General features: G+C 38.5%; 2 protein-coding genes and 1 non-coding gene across 3 annotated transcripts in view; 2 read left to right on the top strand and 1 right to left on the bottom strand.

Annotated features, from left to right (window-relative positions):
- LOC117468971 (LHFPL tetraspan subfamily member 6 protein) overlaps positions 1–2,863 on the top strand; it is a 57,426-nt gene extending 54,563 nt beyond the window's left edge. Inside the window, exon 4 of the mRNA XM_034113361.1 lies at positions 2,096–2,863. Within this exon, the coding sequence (XP_033969252.1) occupies positions 2,096–2,214 (119 nt within the window). The 3' untranslated portion in view covers positions 2,215–2,863. The remainder of the gene's footprint in view (positions 1–2,095) is intronic.
- A 7,554-nt stretch (positions 2,864–10,417) lies between these two features.
- Positions 10,418–10,490, bottom strand: trnak-uuu. Its single transcript has one exon. It is a non-coding gene; the product is annotated as a tRNA-Lys (tRNA).
- A 407-nt stretch (positions 10,491–10,897) lies between these two features.
- Positions 10,898–21,266, top strand: nek3 (NIMA related kinase 3). The gene is made up of 13 exons (XM_034113355.1): positions 10,898–11,211; positions 11,512–11,605; positions 11,693–11,790; positions 11,877–11,960; positions 12,301–12,368; positions 12,471–12,545; positions 13,621–13,675; positions 13,919–14,119; positions 14,409–14,523; positions 15,257–15,409; positions 15,556–15,678; positions 16,028–16,145; positions 20,937–21,266. Exons 1-13 carry the CDS (start codon positions 11,095–11,097, stop codon positions 21,001–21,003), a joined length of 1,368 nt encoding a protein of 455 aa, XP_033969246.1. The 5' UTR covers positions 10,898–11,094; the 3' UTR covers positions 21,004–21,266.
- The last annotated feature ends 2,338 nt before the right edge of the window (positions 21,267–23,604 follow it).

The raw sequence follows: 23,604 nt of genomic DNA, 5'->3' as shown, positions 1-23,604 counted from the left end.
GAGAGCAGGGAGAACGTAGTGATTCAAAGATGAATTAGAATGTTTCTGCAGGACAAATTAATTGCATGTATGTCTAACATGAAAAAATTAGGGAAATTATCATACTTATGTCTTCAGAATGGATACAGGAAAGTCCAAGTCACTGTTTTGTTACCCTTAAATGGGTATTGGAAAATGTTTGCTATTTTCTATATTAGACCCATATTACAATATTATTACACTCATATTACACATTAATACAACCATATTAAAACTTTTTTATACCCATGTTACTGTACACGCACGTTACACCCATAATGCACCATAATTACACAGTTTTTGCACCCATTTTACACATGGACACAGCCTTTTAACTGACTGTATCCCACAGGATGCTATAACCATTAAAGGGTTAATGGAATATTCCCACAATATGTGTATAGATAAACTACAGCCATAAAAATTAGTGTGGAGTTGAAAAGAGACATTTATAACAGAAAATGTACTTCCAAGAAATAAGCTGTTCAGTTATAGCTGTAGTATCAGAAGACTGCTGCTTGGATGATTTGGAAATGAGACGCCTCCTCCGACTCCCACCGGCTTGTAATTAGATAACAACCAATCAGAATATAGAATCGGAGGGATGAAACCCCTCTTTAATGGTCACACATGCAGAGCACACAGTGAAATGTGGCCTCTGCATTTAACCCATCCTAGTACCAGGAGTCTAGTACTAGGAGCAGTGGGCAGCTATTGTACAGAGCAATGGGAGTGGGGGGGGGAAGGGGGTTGTCCGGTGCCTTGCTCAAGGGCACCACGGCAGGGCCCAGGAGGTGAACTGGGACCTCTCCAAGTAGCAGTCCACACTCCATATTTAGGTCTGTTCGGGGACATGAACCGGCGACCCTACGGCCCCACAGTCCAAGCCCCTACTGACTGAGCCACTGCCGGATATCAGACACTTTCTTTAAATGCGATGTTTATAATGTTCATCACAACATTTTCCAAATTTAGAATCAGATGTAGGTCATATCCTTGTTTAATCATGCACATAATTCCCTTTGAGGATTATAGAAGATGCTTCTTAAGGAGGCCCTTTTACGTTTTAATTTGTGCTTACTTCTTGCTTTTGGCTCGGTTTCTGCATTTGTTGCCACTGTTTGTGCTTTCCAAAACTCTGTGTTGTGAGAACACATTTGGCACATACCACACTGCAAATGAAGTTAAACTATGTTCAGCGCATCTGTTCCAGCGATGCTATCTATTTCTAAAATTGGAAATGTTGTGGCTTGAACAAAAATGTTAGGCAGTTCACAACACTTATATGGAAATGTTGGATCTAAGGCAAGGATAAAGCTGTAGTGTAGTTTTCTTATGATACAGTTCTCACAAATAAATTATATCATTTAAATGTCTTTTAAATAAACCACACACAATCCTTTCTACATTCCAATAATGCCTAAAATGTCACAGTATACATGCAACTTAGATAGTACTATTGATTAATACTGAATAGTTCTACATCATATGGTAATAGCCAAATTCCAAGCAATTCAATTCCTAAATATATGGAATCAAGTAAGACTCTTTTATAGCCCCTAAACTATATATAATAGTGAAAATATCAGACTTTGATCCTCTTACATTTTTTCATTTATACACCATTGTCCAAGTAGAGATGTTAAATATTTTGGAAACGGCACAAAAAAAAAAAAGAATCAGCAACGGCTTGTTAAAACTAAAATGTCCTTTATTGCAAGTACATGACTTAAAAAGAGACACTTTTATAACCTCCTGCAGTTTATTCAGTATCTATTTGGAGTAAACTGTTTTAGAGCTCTTGTATAGAAGTGTGTTATAATATTGTGCTGTATAAGTAGTATGAGATTTATGAGCCCAAAAAAGCTCCATTAAGGTAAACAGTGCAGGGCTCCTCTAATGTTCAGATATTCTGGTTAAGCCAAAATCAAATCAGTTGTTTCCCCGCCAAAGGCTTATCTGAGGACATTTCATTGAAAGCCATCCGTGGGTTTTAGGAGTTATCCCGCTGACAGATGGACAGATAAAATAAAGGGTGGAAAGATAATCATCCTGAATCCTCTGCTCTCCTCCGCAGGTTCCTGCCAGATCGGCTGGGCGTATTACTGCACAGGGGCCGGGGCGGCGGCGGCCATGCTGCTGTGCACCTGGCTCTCCTGTTTCGCAGGGAAGAAGCAGAAGCAGTACCCGTACTGAAGCCAGGCTCAGAGGGACAGACCTCAGAGGGTATACGACGAAAGGGAGATGACTCTGTGGACACCAACACAGCACATTGAGCACCAAAGACACCAAGACACAGTGCTCTGGACATCATGGGACACAATCCATCTGACAACTGCAGGGACTGTTTCATAATGTAACACATACACATGGCTTTGAAAAGTGCTTCCTCTCTTGAAAAGCTGTTCTTAAATGAAAAATGTATGGACCAATCCTATTTGTAAAATTGTTACATTTCTTTAAGAGTATTATCTCTTTTTTTTTGTCTTCCTCCTCTTCAGTCATTGATGTCTATGTGATAGTGTTCCCTGTGATGAAGAGAAAAGTAATACTGCTTCATTGTTATGTGAAGTGTTTCTGTCTCCTCTTCATGTCTCATCCTTGCCTTAAACACAAAGTGAGATGCAATAATCCCTATAACGTAAAGCAATCCGACACTGGCTGCCTGCTTCCTCAACCTTTTCAGATCCCAAAAATATAAGCATAGTTTATTTAACACATTCATAAAGATATACGTTGTGTATGATAATGTATTTTATCATATTAGCACATGTTTTGTATTCACTCTTCATATTATTCTTTGTTATTATTCTTGTTTTGTAAATAAATGTTTATTGAAATGCTGGATTTAAAGTGTTATTTCAGTCCCACAATACGCCCTGAGGTACACCGAACAGACCTCTCACATTCCTAAAATCTTTTCCCATGACCTTTTGGTCTTGGTAGTGTTGGCTACATGTGAGAGTCCTTTTTTCCCCACCAATCGATAAAGAGGATAAGGGTGGGCATTGCTGTGAATGTAACTTTTCCCCCGTTATTGATGAGGTAAATCCCACGACCTCCAGACAGATTATTTGCATTTTCATCGGGTTACTAGACTTCAAAGCGTCCGAGTCTTTCCAGACAGAGCTTGAGATGCAATCATACCCTGGGACATAAAGAAGGCATCCATCGGCTTATTGTCTAGGGCTATCTCATAGTTCCTCTGAATAACAATGAACCATCGTGAACAACAATAATGGTAACCTTTCATAGCAATTACCACAGCTGCATGTGTGTCATCAGAGGTGTGAGTTTTTCAGTTACTATTTTTAGTCATTTGTTCTTTTTTCTTCTCCTTGGATCAACAAACAGCACTTCCGACTTTCCTCCAAGTGTTCAAAGTCATCTGTATTATTTGGCCCTCATTAGCATGCCCATTTTCTCACAACGCTCAGCATCCCCCAGATGATACACCCCGCCCCCGTCTCCCAATCCTCACTTGAGAAATCTGTCTCAGTACTTGCTCTGTTTAATATGTTAGCATGGCTCCTTTGCATTCTGCTCCCTCTGATGTGCCGTGCTGATTGATATCACCAGTGATTGTTACAGAGTGTCAACCAGATGCCTAATCTGCGTGCTGACACAATGGGGTTAAGTTGGAGTGCTCCCTGCTTTAAATCAGTACCCGTACCTGCGACTGACAGGGTGTACGATGCTTTCTGAGGGCTTGTTACTCAGGCGGCTTAAAACATGCAAAACGTGGGTTGAAATGTGTGGTGACTGGGAAGTACAGTCTACTGCGGAGTAAAAGGGATATTACAACTGCCTATAACTATTGTGAATGTAAGCTGATCAGAACTGCAGATCGCTATGACCACTTTTGAGTAAAACGTTTAATAAAGTGAGGACCACACACTGATTTATACTCACCATTGTATCAGGGAAGATCGCAAACGTAATGAAAGAACAGCAGTTCTTGCCTTGAAGAAGGTCTCTGAACGGAACTCATTTATTAAAAAAGATTATTGCACAGATTTGATTGTGTGGATGCTTTTTTCATTGAGTTTGATAAAGCTCCAGCACCTCTGCAAAGTCTCTATACTGAGTGAGTGGGTTTGTTTTTCTATTTGCAATGTTTAAATTGGGGTAAAGGTAGAAATCGAACCGATATGACTAGTGCCAAACTTGCAAACCTGCAGGGTGTAAACACCTAATACGAAACAGTTAAGTATCACTTGGAGTGTCCAATTGATGGGCAGAACCAAGAACCAAATGCAAAATTGCCAAAACTTGAAATACATATAAAAAAGAAAGTATGCATATATTTAAAAATGACAGTAATTACCCATTTTCGCAACACATGATTTGGGAAGGCTAGCATTTACTTACTGGATTAGTTCTTTGGAGCAATAGTAGAATTTCATCGGTTCATTTGATATGGGTATGATTCAAAAAATGATTCTTTCTTTGTTATTATCATATATTATTTCTGTTAACGTGAATGAAAAATAAAAGAAGATCATTCCGCTTGATCAATTCTACAGAAGCAACACAATGGCATGGCACCAGTTCAAAACCCCTACAGTTGTGCAGCTCATTTTTAACACATTTGAAGCAGGGGATATTTAACAAGGAGAACGCACTGAATCACCTTCAAAACGTTGAGCCTAGGCGGCCGGCCTAAGATACTACATCAATTAATTCTGTCTAATTATTTTTCCACCTACAGCACCCTGGTGAGATAATTACTGCCCTTAAGTGCAACTCTGCTTAAAAAAAGCTTTTGTGCTACTATAACACCAATCTCCATAAAGATTGTGCTTAATTGATAGTGCCAGATAGCAAAAATAATGAGACATGACTGGGATTATACTAAGCCTGTATCGCAAAATAGTGGCCTGGCACTGTCATCATTACATTACATGTTACTTGTTAGATGCTTTTATCCAAAGCGACTTACACACTCAATACTGTGGGCAATCCCCACAGGAGCAATTTGGGGTGAAGTGTCTTGCCCAGGGACACAACGACATGCTGACTGCAGTGGGGTTTGAACCTGTGACAATCTGATCCGAACACCTACGGACAACCCACTACGCCACACGCCTCAGCAGTGTTTTTTTTTTTGTTGCATTATAAATGTGACTGTACTGGCAGTAATTAATTAGAGCTCCATATTTTTAAATATCTGCGGCACAACAATAAAGACAGTTATGCAGGTGATTCACAATAACTAGAAAGCTGGTTTGGGCTGAAGTCAATCTAAATGAACTAAAAAAACAACTCGACTCACACATTGTTCCTTGTTTCCTACTGTCCTTCACAAGTCCCCACTGTATTACTGCCAATTAGCCGTATGCAAGTTATCATGTTTATGTGCTCATTGAAATAAATGAATTCATTATTACACCAGACAGACTGCATCGGCAAAATAAATCAGAGGCTGCTACTGAAATCTCACTGACAGGGAAATATACATGTTGTGACTCACAGTAGTCCAGCTACAGGGACACAGGGAAGCTGCGTTTTTTAAATTAACAGTTTGTTTGAACTCAGAGGTAATCCCTTTACTGGGATAGCAGTTTTTAATAAGAGAAAATGTAAATTGCCTCAATATGAATCATGCCGCTGTTTACCTAAAACCATGCCATGCACGCCCACACAGGTGTTTCTAATTCTGGCTTATCACACAAGAAAAGCACAGATGACTAAGTGTCCCAATAATCAGTGACATTGTGAGTCAGCATTATGTACACCTGTCCTACCTGTTATTGTCTTCTATGGAAAAGGCTTATGATAGAGGTGTAATTTGTCCAATCCAAACATGTGAAACAAGCTAAAAAAAGAGCCAAAGAGATGCCATTTGAGCATTGTCTGCTAACACGGCTCTGAGAAAATCAGCATGAGTTATTTAAAGCACCTATGTGAGTTTAACAAGGGTGTGCAGAGCCTTAAAGGTAACATGTGATTACCGTATCGAGAAACACACCAAATTGGGAAAGAATGTAGGATTAGGCACAAGATAATCTGCATTCAGAAGCATAGTTCCAATTATATTATGTACTATTTATCTTCTTTTTTCTTTTTTAAATGGGAATAGAATCACACAGGAGAGAAGCTGTCTGTGATGCCTTCTTGTTTCCACCTATTCTTTGACATTCATTTTGAAGTTTAACCCCTCCTCCACATCATTTCATTGCACCATTTCCTCCGGGTGATTTTCCCGGTAGGAGAAGAGTGTCACGAGGGATGGGAGGAAAGAAGCAGGAGTGAAAAGGCTTTGGTAGCCTCCCATTGATGTCAGCTAGCATCAATGAAAAACAATGCAAGCAGGCCTTTCACCTTTCAAGCTTCCTCAGTTAAAATTCAAACTCAGGCAGTGGCATTATTTCCACGCCTGGGTGAGACATATAGCAATATTATACTTCCTAAAGACCAAAAGTAACACACCACACATTTCCAGAGAACTGAAATCCTACCTCTGGGCACAGACTAAAAAACCAAACATTGTGAGCTTCTCAAAGCTTTGCACAAAGATGGCACAGTTTCCCTTCATTTCCTGAATGGAGTTCCTTTGTGCTGTTTAAACTTTAAAATCCAAAGATGCTTCAAAGCCTTCTCTTTACTCAGTGAGCATACACCCCTATAGAGATGGAATATATAAGACACAATGCAAATATTCAAGGGCCCTATGGAAGACCTACTGAAATGTGAGATATATGCAGAGAAGATGCAAGAGCAGCATTCTGTGAGCTGCTATCTAATAATTGTCACAACACTGAGGTGCTGTTAGCGTTCAGCGTAATCAACTCTGCTATCAACCGTCTTCCCAGGAAAAACATGCTGATTCTTTTATCCTTCACCAAAAGCTTGTGAGCAATGGAATTACACTCTTTAAAGATACTGTTTTGAACCTGTTTTTCCGTCAAAGACGTGTCAGTCATGTGAAACGTGTCACTAGCTGAGCTCTTCCAGGAGGTCTTTGATCAAGTCATTCCCAGCATCTTATCAGTCATAAACAGCTCTCTGGCCACCAGTATTTATCAAGTTTCAAGCAAACAGTAGTTTAGAATCCAGCCTTGATCCCTTAATCCTAAATAACTATCAACCCAACTTAAAAATGCTCTTTTCCGGCAAGTTATTTGAAGCAAACTGAAAATTATTTTGAGTAATTTTATACTTTTGAGACCTATTAAAGTAAGACAGCCCATCATAGTCTTAGTTTAACTGAAGATAAAGATCACACCACAACTTAAGTACTTTTGTAGCTATAACAGAAGTAAAAAAAGATTGGTTATAAACTCACTGAAAATTAACACTTATTTTGCAAACAAGCCCTGATAAACCCACTTCATGCTACCTGTCCAGCACTGCATAACATGCCATGACATTCAAAAGAGTAATACTTATAAAGTATACATTAAATATGTTATTACAACGATAGGTGCAGACCAAAAAAAACATTCACAGTGGTAAAAGATCATGTACCACAAGTTGTATACTCTTTCTGGGTCCCTGTGACTTTTTCCTCTGGTATTCCTGTTGTGCTCATAGACCTGTGTGGAATTTTGGGACTCCTCGCTCAGGAATGCATCCCATTTACCACATGTTCTGCATTTCCCGTCCAATAGTACCCCTGGAATTTCTGTAGGGGGGAGCTACAACAATTGGACTATTGTACATAGGTATGTGACCAGAAACAAAACTGCCATTGGGTGATTCCCGTTCCATTTTATAAGGTTATATAAAGGTTTTTGCACTTGTTTTGGCATTATTTTACTTTACAGAAGGTAATGGCCTGTTTTGATCAATGTAATCTCCAGGGATTATTAATGGAGTTTTTTTTCAGCCAAATCAAAAGAAAACCATTCAGGGTTTCACATATTCTTGAGTGTTTTCACTCTTTACACAATTTTAAAAAGGCCTTGTCTTTATTTAGGATGGGTTAAGATTATGCTTATTCTTTTAATCCTATATATCTCTCTGTAAACTATAAAAGATACCATTATGTTACCTTTTCACCTCGTCGTCCCTTGAATAATCAGAGGCCAATATCCCACAGACACATCCAGACTTTGATGCATTCTAACAAGGATTAGACCTGTTCCACTAGAACATTATTAGTTAACTGATAATCGCATTGTTAGTTGTTTTTATACTTCTGGTACGTGCTGTTAAGCTCACTAAATCTCTGTATAAAAGGTGTAATCTGCTTACATCTACAATGGTGATTTCTTTATTGTATGATAAACCTGGCAGGTTCCCTCTGTATTAGTAAAGTGTATCTGTCTCTAAAAAAGAAAGAAAAGACAAACCCTCTGTTAAGTATGTTCAAATGGACCTTAAAGTTGAGATAAACATTGGATGTTCAACAGAGTGACCTTCACCATCCACAAAGCAGCATCACAGACATGGCACCATCAATTATAGTTTTATCATCTTAAATAGCCTAATAATCAAACGGAATTGCCGGTTCAGTTCATTCATTACTTCTATTTGGATTGTGGAATCATTTCAAAGCGATCCAGGGTTTTGGAAGTAGGCTGAAAGTACATTGAATGTAACATCTTTGAACTAGTTTATAACATCAATAGCATAACTGAACACCAATTATTGCTCTATAAATGTTTATGTTTTCATTATTGCATTTCTCAGGGTGCCTTCATTTCCATTATACACTAAAATGGGATCTATAGGGCAATGGGCCAATATTACAGTATTAAAAAAGTATCCAAACTTCATTTTTTTCAAATCTAACCTCTAAGTATTAGAAAAAAAGATTGGTAAGACTTTTTTTTTTCTTTTTTTTCTTTGTTGTTAGAAGAGATGTATTTCACTGATAACCTCTGAAGACATTTCACTAATGCAGCATTTCTCTGCCTTTTTTGGCCCTTGACTCTAGTTTTTCTATCGCAAGCTTCTCATGGCTCCAGGAGTTGGAGAGTTACCCAGCTGCCATGTGAATAGGGCATACTTTTTATATATTCTCTTTCAAGAATTTGAATGGAATTGCTGAATGAATTATAGGCTATAAGGGATGATATAATTAAAACTGGCTTAATTCATACAAACATCAATAAACAAGTCTTATAAATTGCTCTGTCAAGGAGAGGAAACCTCTTCACCAGAGTTCTAATGTTATTCAGTTTTCATATTTACTGCCGCACATCTGCTTCATGTCAGTCATCCGTCAGCAAAAACTAAAAGAGAAGTGTCACAGCTTCTGAAAGATACCATATGTTATGATAATGCATGAAATACTGTCTCGGCACCACAGATACCTAAAGAAAGGTTGTTCCTGGACAAACATGATCTTCATCTCACGAGAATCACCTCACAAATTAAATATTTGTATATAATGTTTTTAATGTGAGGTATGGTCTCCATCCAGTACCATCCAGGTTGCGGTTGGCCCACCTTTCAATTGACAGTGCTACACAACTATATAATGCAAATTGCAGTCTTCTTATAAATAGATCAGTGACATAGTACAAAAACAAACAATACAGTAATCACCCATTTGTGAGTACAAGCTCAACTGAGGGGGCTTCTTCCTGAACTTTTTGAACATGGGTAGTGGGTTCGAATCCACCATGATCCCTGTGCGTGCTCTACACGTGTCCGCATGGGTTTTCTTCGGGTTCTCTTATTGTGAAGCCCTGTGATTGACTGGCATCGCCCATTGTCAGCATGGATTGGATATTAGTGTTTTATTCAGCTCTAAGAAAAGCCAAAAATGTCCCCAAACAGCTTGTGCAGCATAATCCAGGAGCTGAATACAAACTGTTGCACCATGTCCGATATTAACCTCATTATTGCCTTTATTTTCCTCCTGTGGAAAATTATCGCCTGAATGGACTGGGCCACTGCCAGAGAGCAACACGAAGGAGGTAATGAGGCACACATTAGACATTTGGACCCGCTATGCAATAGTTTGGTAATGATGAGTGTAGATGCTAAGGGGATTTTGCTGAACATTAAATGACCTTACCGGTGTGTTTTCAACGTTCAGCTCCTTAACTTAACTAACAGGTACACTTTACATTTGTGCCAAACATTTCGGCGAACAAATGCATTGCTTGTATTTCTGGTCGTCTCCATACATTGCTGTGTGATATTAATTCTATTAGCAGGAGAAGGTAGTGCAATCCATCTTCGTATTTTAAAATATAAAATGATTCGGTTTGCCATGATCGTTGTAGTGTCATATCATAATGGGATTTTCAAATATCATATACGTGAAAGGACTTCAGATCAGGACAATAATGTATTTCATATCTGCTCCTCCCACAATTTGTAAAGTAATCTAACATTAGATTTACTTCACTTGATCCAGAGTGCTAAATTGTTTACCGGCAAATTGTAGTTTAGAGTTTATTGCTGTCTGTACCGTTGAAAACTTTTTTAAAACTTTGTCCGCCCGAATAGGGACTTGAACCCTAGACCCTCAGATTAAAAGTCTGATGCTCTACCGACTGAGCTATCCGGGCTCTGAAAGACTTGCAACGCATTACGTTTACAAAAATGACACAAACACCAGTTAGTTTTGTGATTATGGTTTAAATGTTTGGTTTCAGTTCTTGAAATGTTTAATCGACGAAAAAGAACAATCATGGCGACATAAAAAGTTACAACATTATGAACAGTGTGGACATTCAAACATGTACACAAACAGACACAACAAAGCACATGCATAAAATAAAAAAGGAAAAATACGACATGCAACCATTTGAAAAGCGAAATCCTCTTTTATAAAACAGTAAGACAAACAGAACTAAATGTTATAACATTATAAATCGTCATGGAAAGTCTTACGAGCCTTTATGGTCAACTACCGCCATCTAGTGGCCACGCGGCACAGTACAGCTGAGTATCTCGCCCTACGTCATACAATAATAAGGAAGTAGCGGTCCAACAATCAACACGAGTAGATTCTTTTTGGGTGCCTTAGTCTTTTATTACACGTTATATCTCAATGTAAACAACGAATACCAAAAGACAGAAGTCTCATCTCAAGAGCATACATCTGTTGGAACCAGTTTAGTTGTATTGTTGTCATCCTTTGTGGTCTTTGTGTGTCTCTCAAGGAGCTCTATGGAGAGATACTCAATCCAGAAAGTCATCGGTGAGGGCTCTTTCGGTCGGGCTTTGTTAGTTCGGTGTAAAAGCAGTCAGGAGAAGTATGTGGTCAAGGAAATCCAGCTTCCCAAGGTATGTATTACCACATATAACAGCTGTATGATAAGAGGTGTGTATGTACTGCAGCCTACAGCCTGTATCCTTACATGTGTAATGGAACAGGGAACAGAAGTGGTGGACCCTGACAAAGTCATATCAGTAACACATAGTGAATTAAACATAAACATATTTGAATTCAGACTGATATGTTATAGCCGGGGGTCGGATATGGAAATGTTATTTAACCTACCCTTGTTGCCCACACAGGGACGTGGGGGCTGGTGGTTTTGCATAACAGAGAATGTATTTGTGATTGTATTTGCATTTTTATAGAATAACTCCAAATTGGAGAATCCGAGGAGGGAAGCCATCCTGCTATCCAAAATGAAACATCCTAATATTGTGACCTTCAGGGAGGCCTTCGAAGGTATTCACAAACCCAACTCTGTTACACAAGACATACAGTTGTTATTGTCTGGATTGTGGAATGTGCAGTGTGATTGTGTTTTTCCAGCTGATGGCCTCCTGTGTATTGCTATGGAGTTCTGCAGTGGAGGAGACCTGCTCCAGAGGATTCAACAGCAGAAAACTACACAGTTCTCTGTGGATCACGTAGGCCTCGACTTCCTGCAATTATCCTCACTATTTTATGTTACAGTTTTGTTTTAAATTTTGTTTCATTGTATTTATTTTTCCAGATCTTGAGATGGTTTGCTCAAATGTGTGCTGCGGCACAGCACATCCATGATAAAAGGGTTTTGCACAGAGATCTGAAGTCTAAGGTACAGTAGTCCTTATAGTTTATACTTAAATATGTTTATACATTTTATTTGATGTTTCAAAACTGTTAAAATACATGGATACATTGAACATAATTCATTTTTAGTTTGTTCTCTCGATTCGAACATGAAGTAGATAATTTAGTTTATTGGTTGAATGCATGTTGATAAAATCTCATCATCGTGAGCGCTGTGGAGTGAAATGAACAATGATAAAACCGCTGATCGAGATAAAATAACAACATTATCTCCCACTTCTGCATAATATCATCATTTTGCAATGGTTGGCAGCTTAGTTTGGCTTCATGTTAAGTCATCACTTCTCTTTCATTTCCTTACCCAGAACATATTCCTGACAGATAATGGGACAATCAAGCTCGGGGACTTTGGCTCAGCGTGTATTCTGAACAGGTACAGGAGGAGAGCGGCAACAATTTACAATTTGCCTTCACTGCTGAGTGCTTGATTTGCTGCTACTCATTTTAACAGACTATTTTTGTGATTGGGTTGCAGCTCCAAGGCATATGTTGGAACACCATATTACGTGGCTCCAGAAATCTGGGACAACAAGCCATACAACAATAAGAGGTTTGCGTTTGTTTTGCAAGTTTTTCTCCATTTAATATGACAGATTAAATGTCAATGAAAGGAAACACAAGGAGAAAGCTGTATATACTTTGTTTGTTCTTTTACATAATTGTGGCCTAGTTTTAGCACAAACATTTTTTTTTTAAACTCCCATTTGTAGTTCTTTCGACTTGGGGATACTCTATATTTGTTCTTCTAAAAACACTTGGTTACTTTGTGATGTGGTTGCAAAGGGACCCTAACGTTTTTGGAAATGTTTCAAGGAAAGTTAAGACTTGGAACTTTGTACAACTTTAAAATAAAACTTGTACTATTTTGACAGTCACTCTTTTTTGCAGCCCACGTTATTTCACAGTTTGAGCCAAGAACTACATGTATACATGTTAGATGTTGATTAAATTACCGTTTTAAATTATATGTTTTAATATTTTTTATGATATTACAGTTAACCAGCAGATGGTAGCCTCATGCAAAGCACACACTGTGCTAACACCTTCTGCTAGTTGTTGTGAGCGAGCTGTTAGCATATGGGATGTAACTTGGTTGAGCATGCTAACTGAGGAGTTTTATTAATCTAATTCCAAATTCTTTATAGTAAACATTTATTTTACGAGTTAGTTGTTTACTTACAACTTATTCTTAGTTAACAGACAGCACATATTGCCAGCTTGTGTTTTGAAATTACCTGTAAGTAACCCATTAGTAAACTTGCTAGCTAGCTATGAGCTAACTCACCACACAGCATATTGTTGGCATATTGTATGCATTTGACAAATTATTGGATTTATTTGGCTCATAATGGATTATGTCTAATAATGATCAAGTAATGATAGTTTCTATTTGAATATGATACAGTAAATGCAGCCTGACCAAATAATCCCTAGTTATTTTCAACAAGATCCCCATGAATTCCCGTGTAAAGTTTACATCTTGGATATTCCCAGAACAACAACCCTAGAAGTGATTATGTAACTGATGCGTGGGTTAACCAATCTTGTTTCTTTTTGCCTGTGCCAGTACATGACGCATGTCTGGTGTGAATGAATAACCATCTCTGTGTTTATGTGTTCTGCAGTGATGTGTGGTCTCTGGGCTGCGTTTTGTACGAGCTCTGCACCCTGCGACACCCGGTACCTCCCCCTCCCTCCTATCTGCATGTTCCAAAGATTTGACTGTGGGCCTCTCTCCAAATATTGTCAATGAATCGTTGTATAAAATACTTCTGCTGTCATGTTACTGCACAGTCAGATACTGCAACACGATGGAGGCCCAGTCTCTTCAGCTGAGTTAGATTACCGGCTGTGTATTTTTTGTGGCTCAGATGTGTATGGTTTGTTGTCCCGGATATCCTCACATCTCACCCTTGTGTCTAGTTCCAGGCATCCAGCTGGAAGAGCCTTATTCTTAAGGTGTGTCGGGGTGCGTACCCTCCCCTCCCCAATCACCTGCCCTACGAACTGCAGTATTTGCTCAAGCAGATGTTTAAGACAAACCCAAAAGACAGGCCGTCCATGCACAGCATCCTGACCTCCCACAGGGTTTCCAAACTCCTCCGTGCACATCTGCCCTCCCAGGTACAGACCTAGCCCCCCTCTGTGCTCCTCAAAAACAGTTCACTGATCCTCTTGCATGGTGACAGTCACTCAAACAGTTGCACCTGAAGTGATTGTATTGCTACCTATCCATCAGAACGACAAACAGTCATAACATGGTGTCAAAGTGAGAATTTAAACTCTTACACAATTTGCCCTGCTGTGGTGACCCTACGTGGAATCTGACCTTTGACAAGCTGCTGTTGGTTCAGATGGCCGCGGAGCTCGTGTTATGTGTTTGATTTACGGCAGGGTTTTGAATCTTTTACAGGCGCTAGAGACTCAGGAACAGGGGAGGCGGACGGCTCGATGGAAGAGAGAAGAGGGGAAGAAGGTGGCTAATCTTCTGGGAGAGAAGAGTTTGATAACAACGTCGACATTTGAAGGTAGAGTCCAAGTCGAAGTTAACAATTGGTTGTGAAAAAGGGATATACTGTTGCAATTATGAGAGAACTACATCACATAAGTTGTTGTGAAGAGTGGTTGGAGCATACATGTTATTGCAATTAGAAGGGAAATAAAGCACTATCATGAATATGTTACGTGATTAAATGTCACAATTAAGATTTTGATCATTCTGATATGACCATTCGTTTTAAAACAAAACAAATATTTATCATCATGAGCACCTTATCATTTCTCTCTGCTTGCTATTTCATCACCTGTAGATAGGTTCCCAAATCCTTTACATTTCCTTTTGTTTATTATTTGCTGCTCATTTTTTTGTCCTTGCTCTTTGTGTTTTTATGCATGCACCGTCTACACAGAATACAAATGTGGATTTAAGATAATATAAGATAAGATGGAACTTTATTTATCCCCTTGGGGAAATTCCGGCGTTTATAGCAGCAACAGTGTCAGAATGAAAAACAGGATTCACACAAGGTAAAAATAAAGATAAAATTTAATACAATACAATAATACAACAACAAAAAAAGTGGTAAAGTAACTATTGAAACAAGATTTCACAGTTAAAAAGTTGAGTATTTGAGTATTGTTTACATAAGTGTGCAGATGTGAAGGCAGGTTAAAGTCTTGTAAAAGGTCATTTATTGTCAGGACCTTCTTGAAAACGATTAACATAACAAAACATTCACCCTGAGTAACCCTTTCCCTCAGGCGTGGAGTTACATGAAGCCCACTCTGAAAGCAGAGAGCCGGGTCCTCGTAAGCAGTGGGCCGCGGGGCCCTCGGACACTGTGCTGCAGATGTTGGCCAACGCCAGCCTCGTCTCCTCGGACAGCATGGGGTCAACCTGCCAGTCCCTCACAGGTACTACTCGGGCGGGGGGGGGGGGGGGGGGGGGGGATAGAAGTTTCCCCTCGCTATTTCTAAAATCTTCTAAAAATTCAAGTTTAGGCACTAAATTCCAGTATCGGAGTTTATCAGCTGTGTCCTTGTTTTGTCCCGTGTATCAGAGGAGCCAGGGGACAGCCGGCAGAGGAGACGATGGGACAAGGATCCTCCAGAGACGCTTCTGAGTGTGTTGGAGAAGGCCCAGCTGAGCAGAGCCTTCAGCACCTTTTTAATAAACCCAGGAGGTCTGTTCATTTCTGAATATTTTGTATTTGAAATGTGCTAACATGATTTTTCCTTGTTACATTTCAGTCATTTCCCTCTGATTGGAATACAGCTCCAGAAACAATTAAGAGACCACTCCAAATGTTTCTTAAATCTCAATTTCTACATGTATGGCAGCCATTCCATTCCATTGTCTATTGAATTCAAACACAGATAACTGTTGTCAGTAGTTGAAAGAATAAACACACACCTTTTTAAATTAGTAAAACCAGAGAAACTGATCATTTCACAGTGATCTCTTAATTTTTTCCAAAACTGTATGTGGTTTTAGTGGGTGATATAAACAGTCCTCTGGTTTTCCATCTCCAGGTGAGGACCCTCTGGTGGGACCCCTCTCCCAGCCGCAGGGGGACCACCCTGATGGTCCTGAGCCTGAAGTGGCCTTAGATGAGGAGCGACTGCAGCCTCGCTCTGATGATGAGGACACGTGAGTAACCCAGATGCAAAGCTGTGTTTAACATGACATTAGCAAGGCAAGGCAAGTTTATTTATATAGCACTTTTCAACACAAGACAATTCAAAGTGCTTTACAACAATGAAAGACATTCAGAGCATAAAACACATTAGAAACCTTTAAAAGCAAAGATAATAAAACATGAATAACACAGGTACATGAATAACAGTTACAGTGCAGTGTAAGATGTGAATAGTTCAATTAAAAGTAGCGGCAAAAAGAAAGTATTCAGCCTGGATTTAAAAGTAGTGAGAGTTGCAGCGGACCTGAGGGTTTCTGGTAGTTTGTTCCAGATATTTGACAATACCCCTAACCAAATGTTCACATTCCTCTACCCCTAGTCTTCCCATTAAATTATAGTTTTTTGACAGTTTTCTAACCTTTTTATATTCCTTTCATCCTTCTCTTTCAATCATGTTGCATCCCCAGACAACACATTTCCCCTGTTTTACTGTTACCCGAACCCATCTTTGACCTTTAAACCACTTTTTTAGTAGCTAGGAGTAGATCACTATTCTAGACAGAAGGGAAATACCTTTACATAAGACTGTTTTAGGCAACCCGGTATCACGGCAAGAGGTGAACATGTGACGATCTACCATGCTGGGAGACGTGAATATGTCACGGTTTCGTCCCTTCAAACGTGACAGTTACACGGTATTGTTATCATGGCCCAACCAGTGGAGAAATACCCGGAAGTGCCTAGCAAATGGTCTACCGCCCCTATTGGTCGGTTTTTATTGTCAAAATTAGATGTTTTTAATTTATTTTTTAATCATCACACTTGATTTCGCCGATTTTCTTGTTGCCCTAGCTGGTCGACACCTCTTTTAGCAGAAACAAAGGCTACATTAATGTATTAAATCGATGTTAATCCATGTGTGTGGATCATAGACTGGTGTGGATGTGGAATTAACGGACGTGACGTTGTGCAATTTACAAACTCGTCAACTACAACCCTAATTATATTTAAAAACATTTTAGACAGCCTCACGAAAATACTTTAATGTAAATTAAAATGTAAATGTGAAGGGATGTGTGTAATGTGGTGATTGACATTATTCACCCACGGATCTATGGGTTGGGGGTATTGTTCCGCACGGACATTTCAGTTAACCGGACTTCCTGTTGATGTGAAATCCGAAAACATTTTTTAAAAATAAAATAATACTTTATTCCGAGTTTGCTTGCTTTTCTCTTTGGAGGTCATCACATAACGGCATTGTAATACACGGTTCGGCTGCATTAAATATGACATATCTGCCGTAGTTCTGTATTTATAGAGCCCTGATGAGAAGACTTCTGAACAAACAGGAAGCACTGCCGCCAAAACTGAAAACGTGACGTGGATCATAAATATATCAGCAATTAAACAACATCTTACATTTCTTTTCACACAATACGTCTCCTTGCAGTATCAATACTAATTCGGCTGACTTTTATATTTGATCCAATTGGTAGATAGGCTGTATTTACACCATAACGGTGCACAGCTGATAGAAAGGCACATCTAGTGGTTAAAGCACGTTATTTTATTTTATTATTTTATTATTTTTCACAAAAATGAAACCATCAATAGCAAAAACAGAATTAACTGTCATTAGTAAACCACCCAAAAAAAAAGATCATAAATGGTTTTGTTTTATATATATTTTAAGGATAATAATAGCAATGTAACACTGTCTATGACACTTACTGTATAACACTGATTTGAAAAAACTAATTCACTGCCCTTAATAAAGTATTTAAATATACATTTCAGGTGTGCTGTTTTGTTTAGATCATTGACATCTGGAGCTCTTTTAATGTCCTTTTTGATTATTGTTACACCAGGTCTTGTCAAAACCTTTATTCCATATTCAATATCCATTACTAAACAAAACAGCAATTCTACTCCACTACAATTCAGAGGTTAACCTGGTATTTTTACTCCACTACATTTATTTTAGTTACTTTGCAGATTCTGATTAAGGATGTGAAATATAAACAACCCTTAAATCAGGCTTTAGTTACACCTGAGTAAAATTCAGTGAAGGTGATTGTCAAGTGCCAACAATCAGGAGAGATATTTGATAGTTGCTGCTTGAGAAGACTAAACATTTATCTGCAGATCCCTATAAAGTATATTCATTACTCGTTATTCTCTACTAATAGTTAATTAAAGACTGTATATAATGGCTATTTTGCATATCCCTTTCAAGATTTCAAGATTTTCTAAGGATCATTGACATATCATATACACAACTAATTCAATAACGTGCTTTAACCACTAGGCGGTGCACACAAGGTACACACAGCCATAATAACTTTGTATTATTAGTGTAGGACACTTGTGTATGTATAACATCTGAAGATGTGTAGTTTTATTCATGTTTTCACATAATTGTACAGGATATTGCTATATTATTTCACATGTTTTACTTCTAATATCTGATTTGTAAAACATCACAGACAGAAAGGTATATCTGTCATTTAACAGTAAGCTATTGAAATTCTGAATCCATAGATGTGTCTCCCATCACCCAAATCCCCTGACTATTCTCTCAACTCAGTATTTACATTCTTATATTCAAAGAAAATCAGTAATATCTTTAAAAACGACAAGTCCTTTTATATCAGCTGTGCACCGTTATGGTGTATAACGTATTTTTTTTTGGATTTCACATCAACAGTAAGTCCGTTTAACTAAAATGTCCGTGCGGAACAATACCCCCAACCCATAGATCCGTGGGTGAATAATGTCAATCACCACATTACACACACCCCTTCACATTTACATTTTAATTTACATTAAAGTATTTCGTGAGGCCTTCTAAAATGTTTTAAAATATAATTAGGGTTGTAGTTGAAGAGTTTGTAAATTGCGTTGCCTGGCAACGCAATCACACAACGTCACGTCCGTTAATTCCACATCCTCACCTCCACACACATGGATTAACATCGATTTAATACATTAATGTAGCCTTTGTTTCTGCTAAAAGAGGTGTCGACCAGCTAGGGCAACAAGAAAATCGGCGAAATCAAGTGTGATGATTACAAAATAAATTAAAAACATCTCATTTTGACAATAAAAACCGACCAATAGGCGCGGTAGACCATTTGCTAGGCACTTCCGGGTATTTCTCCACTGGTTGGGCCATGTTAACAATACCGTGTAACTGTCACGTTTGAAGGGACGAAACCGTGACATATTCACGTCTCCCAGCATGGTAGATCGTCACATGTTCACGTCTTGCCGTGATACCGGGTTGGTTTTAGGATGTCCTAACTGTTGATGTCATTTAGATTTGTAATTAATAGTTTAATTAAATATATATTTTTGGGTTTGTATTAGGGATGGGAATTTGAAAGCGGTGAATATTCGACCCCCAAAAAAACGGTTAACAGATTAACCGAAATGTACATATCCTATTAAAACATTTTTACAAAAAAAAAAAAAAAAAAATACATGTTCAAGTAAGTATAAAAACCAAGTCGAATTTGTCAAATGTATTGAACTGGTGATCACAGTTTGAACAGTTGACAGCTATAGGCCTACAGCTTTCATGCTTAAAACATAACTTGGTTTTTAAATGAAAGAGGGATCATACACGAACAACATAACGGGTTAGGGTAACGTAACCCTATTACAACAGAGATCAACAACCTATAACAGGGCCTATGCACAGAATGCAGCTATTCAATACTCATTCTTGTTTAAGAATATGAGCATGTCTACATGCTCAGGGGAGAGGTGGGTGCGGAGGCGATTCACAATCAGGCCAGCTGTAGAGAAGACCCTCTCAGCTGGAATTTGGGCATAAGATGAGGTTTGAGTCTGCGTGATCAGCGTGTAGGGAGGGGCAGCAGCCATATCATTAGCTAGAACTAGCTAGATCTGATGGATTTGGACATAAACGAGAGTGAAGTATAACCGGACCCGAGAGCAGCACCTGCAGCTCTGCCTGCTGTGAGGGACCGGTGAGCTGAGCAAAACACACCTTTAGACCCAACACATTTAGCTATGGCACTGTCGTATACATTGAATTATTCCATTTGATAATATGTAATCAACTAAGGCACCCCTCCCAAAAAATTAAAATATTCATAACTCATATTCTCATATTCGAATAACTGAATAATTTCGAATATTCGATTAATTGTTCCCATCCCTAGTTTGTATACATATGTATAATACTGTCTGTTTACATTTTATTTTCTTAAAGAATCCTGTAAGCACTATTATTCTTTTTGCTGATTTGGGAAAATGTTAATTCCTTTCCTCAGATTGAAAAACAAGTAGTGCTGTTATGTATGTGATGTTTCAGGGACTGTTTAAAAAAATGTTTTTTTAACCAGATTTTATGCAAATGGCTTTAGGTTGTTTATATTAAAGACAGCTTTCCTACAATGAGATTTTAAAAATAGCAATATATCGCTTTGGCTCATACTTGTGTTTTGACAAAGTGTTTATGGGTGGGAAAGATATGATACTGAACCCATGTGTCTGTTTCCTTTATTTATCTTTATTTAAATATTTATGTTGCCAAAGATAAATTATAACAAAATGTCCGACTCACTCTTTTTTGAGCTTCCAAAGCAGAGACATATTTAGATAAATAAATCAAATATGATCCAATTCACATGAAATATGAATGTACAAGGAGAGGTTTGTATGAATCTCTGCTGGATATCCGTTCAATGTACGGAATGTCCTGTTTTTGTATGACCTCTCAGATGATAACAAAGTCAAAATGTGTCGTACTGTTTCTCCTTTCTTCACAGGGACTTTGAGGAAGAATATCCATGCGATTGGATGGATGAAGTTGAGAAAATGTTTTCAGAACACTAAAGTCAGGATGCTTACACAATCACACTGTAAACAATCACTACAGACACTAACTGTTTGCCAAAATCATTTCACATCATGTATATGAGACCAGGTCTGGATCTTTTATCCACGTTTACAGAAACCCAGTTAAGCTCTAACAACACTGGGTTCTTTATAATGTATGTTTCAGGTGCTGCATTGATTTTTTTTATCGCAAAAATCCACTAAAGTTCCAATTGTATACTGTTAAACTCTTTTACATAAAGATATTTGAGTTGTGTGTGCGCTCTGTCTCTAATTGGATTTGAACATCTGCTGTGTACTGTTCAGGTTACCAATGATAACATTCCCAGCAGAATGAGGCCATCTGACGGGGGGCTTCTGTTTGGCTTGTCGGGGAAGCAGGAAGTATTAGACTCAGAGCAGCTGGGTCTCCAAGGGGTCACACCATTTTGAGCTCGCCCTCAACTTTTGATGTCAATTTCCGCTGCAATATCAAAAGTAGACTAAACATGTTGAGTCATCGGTATTCTTTATGTTTTATTCTCTTTGCGAGACACAAGCAAACCCAACATCTGGACCCTTTAGCCGTTGTGTTATTTTTAAATGTCTGTGACCACTAATGGCTGACAGAGAGGGAGATGACTGCTCGTCTTTCAAACAGCAAGTGTTAATTTTGTACCACTAGGTGGAGTTGAAATCACTCGTGTGAACCTTTGTTGTGGGAAGGAGTGAGAAATGTTAGATCCTGGTTCAAATATAGATAAACCTTTGTTGAAATAATTCTGCTTGTTAGAATAGTCCGAAAAGTGCTCACCGTGCTTTTATGTGAATATAAGGGACTCTGCTCTTGGTTTTAAGAGCATAAATACATTTAATGAGAGGGAAAAAGTAGAGCCTGTTAGTCTTTGTTCTGCCAAATTAGAAGCTCTACATAATGGAGTAATTAAACAGCCAAACCACATGTTTGGCAACAGTAAAACCAAAATAATGCCTCGCCCATGACCGTTTGGGCTCAACAGGATACATATACTGCAGACCCTTGAGTCAACAAAACCATAATGCTGCTGATTCACCAACGGTCACACCAGCGATGGATTATCCTGCTGCCAAAGTTCCTCCAGGGACTGAACCTCCCCTCGGCTGACAGGAGGACTGTGCTATATGAGAGGCTTTTTCCAGATATCTGCCAGCGATGTGTTTTATTGAGGAAGCTCTGGTCCCTTATCATGAAGCCACACTGAATTCCCCTCCAGGGCTCACACCACAGACCCCTGCTTTTTTTTATTCCCACTGTGTTTCCCCTTGCACCTCCAAAGATGTCCATGTTTAGTAAGGATACAGATTAAGTGGTGTCGCATAGCTGAGCTACAACACCCCCATGCTGTGTGTCCTGCAGATAGGAGGGTCTCCCAACAGTTTACACAAAGGGCTTGGCTGCATCTCTCTAGCTCAGCCTTCTAATATTAACTGAGGAGTCTAAGCTTGAATGGTATAATGAGGATTGGGTTATTAAGAGCAGTACAACATATTTTTTGAGGGTTTCATTTTTTGAATCGACTGATTTCTGGACAGCCTTCAGTATCAAGAAGTGTTAGGAATTGTAAGTTGACATTAAATGTTCAGTCAGATTCTTATGTTTGATTATTTATTTAGGTGAATGTCTTTATTAGACACTGATTCTTTCAGCAATTTGGCATTAAATAAAAAACATGCTGAAATGTATGTATGTACTATTCGACTACTCTGATATCACATTGACACCAGTGTTAAACCAAGGCCTTAATCCAAGTGTGGGGCGATGTTTGTAACACATTGTAATATTAGTAGACATAATACATTTTGACCTAGAATGACTAACCTTGTGCAAGTAGCTAACAAACAACCTTACAGTGAAACAAATAGTACTATAGTATAAAGTGTTGTCTTTTTGTTGTGGTATTTTCCAAACTGTTTATAATTTCTTCACTTTTTGATCTGATTATTGAGATTCTATTAATAGTTACATTATGCTCAGTGGCACTGATAAAGCAAGCCAGAAAGTCGGCCCACATCGAGCCTTGAGTCACAGCGTCTGCTATTTTTTGGTAACAATTAACATAGACAGATTTTGTCATTAAAATATAATGACAGCATCTCACACTATATATGTGTTTTCTAAAAACAACACCAAAGAGTCTCAGAAATTAGCATCCCTCATAAAGGAAAAAGATGATTATATCTTTGTGAATTTAAACACGATTGGTTTACATAACATTGTGGGTGTTCAGGTTATTTAGTCCACCCCTTGTTGTCAGGTCTTGCAAGGCCTTGAACCAACAGTTCAGGTAAAACTCAGAATCCTGACTGAACACTTTATGAAGTTGTACTTCAGATAATATAGAGCCATAGCAGCAGAATAACACAAGCTTCCTCTTGCAGGAAGGATATGAAGTCGTGTCTGTTGTATCTCAAAGGCTATATAAAAGGCCCTTACATATATCTATTTAAATAAATAGTGCAGCACTGCTACACCGCAAAAAGTAGATGTAAGGTGTGAGGTCTTGACTGCATTGTTTTCATAAACAAGTACAAGCAAAAACCACAAATGTCCCTGTTCTGTACCTCGCGTGCAAGCTGAGC

The sequence above is a fragment of the Trematomus bernacchii genome, unplaced genomic scaffold (assembly GCF_902827165.1).
Source record: "Trematomus bernacchii unplaced genomic scaffold, fTreBer1.1, whole genome shotgun sequence".
NCBI classification, from domain to species: Eukaryota; Metazoa; Chordata; class Actinopteri; order Perciformes; family Nototheniidae; genus Trematomus; species Trematomus bernacchii.
Note: the sequence above shows the minus strand (reverse complement) of the source record. Positions and strands in the feature narration are given on the sequence as shown.

Excerpts from the sequence above, each read along its gene's own strand:
- nek3 (XM_034113355.1), top strand. The coding sequence starts at position 11,095 with ATGGAGAGATACTCAATCCAGAAAGTCATCGGTGAGGGCTCTTTCGGT. Across the intron at positions 11,606-11,692 it reads CTTCAGGGAGGCCTTCGAAG|CTGATGGCCTCCTGTGTATT; the intron begins GTATTCACAAAC and ends GTGTTTTTCCAG. Across the intron at positions 12,546-13,620 it reads AAGCCATACAACAATAAGAG|TGATGTGTGGTCTCTGGGCT; the intron begins GTTTGCGTTTGT and ends TGTGTTCTGCAG.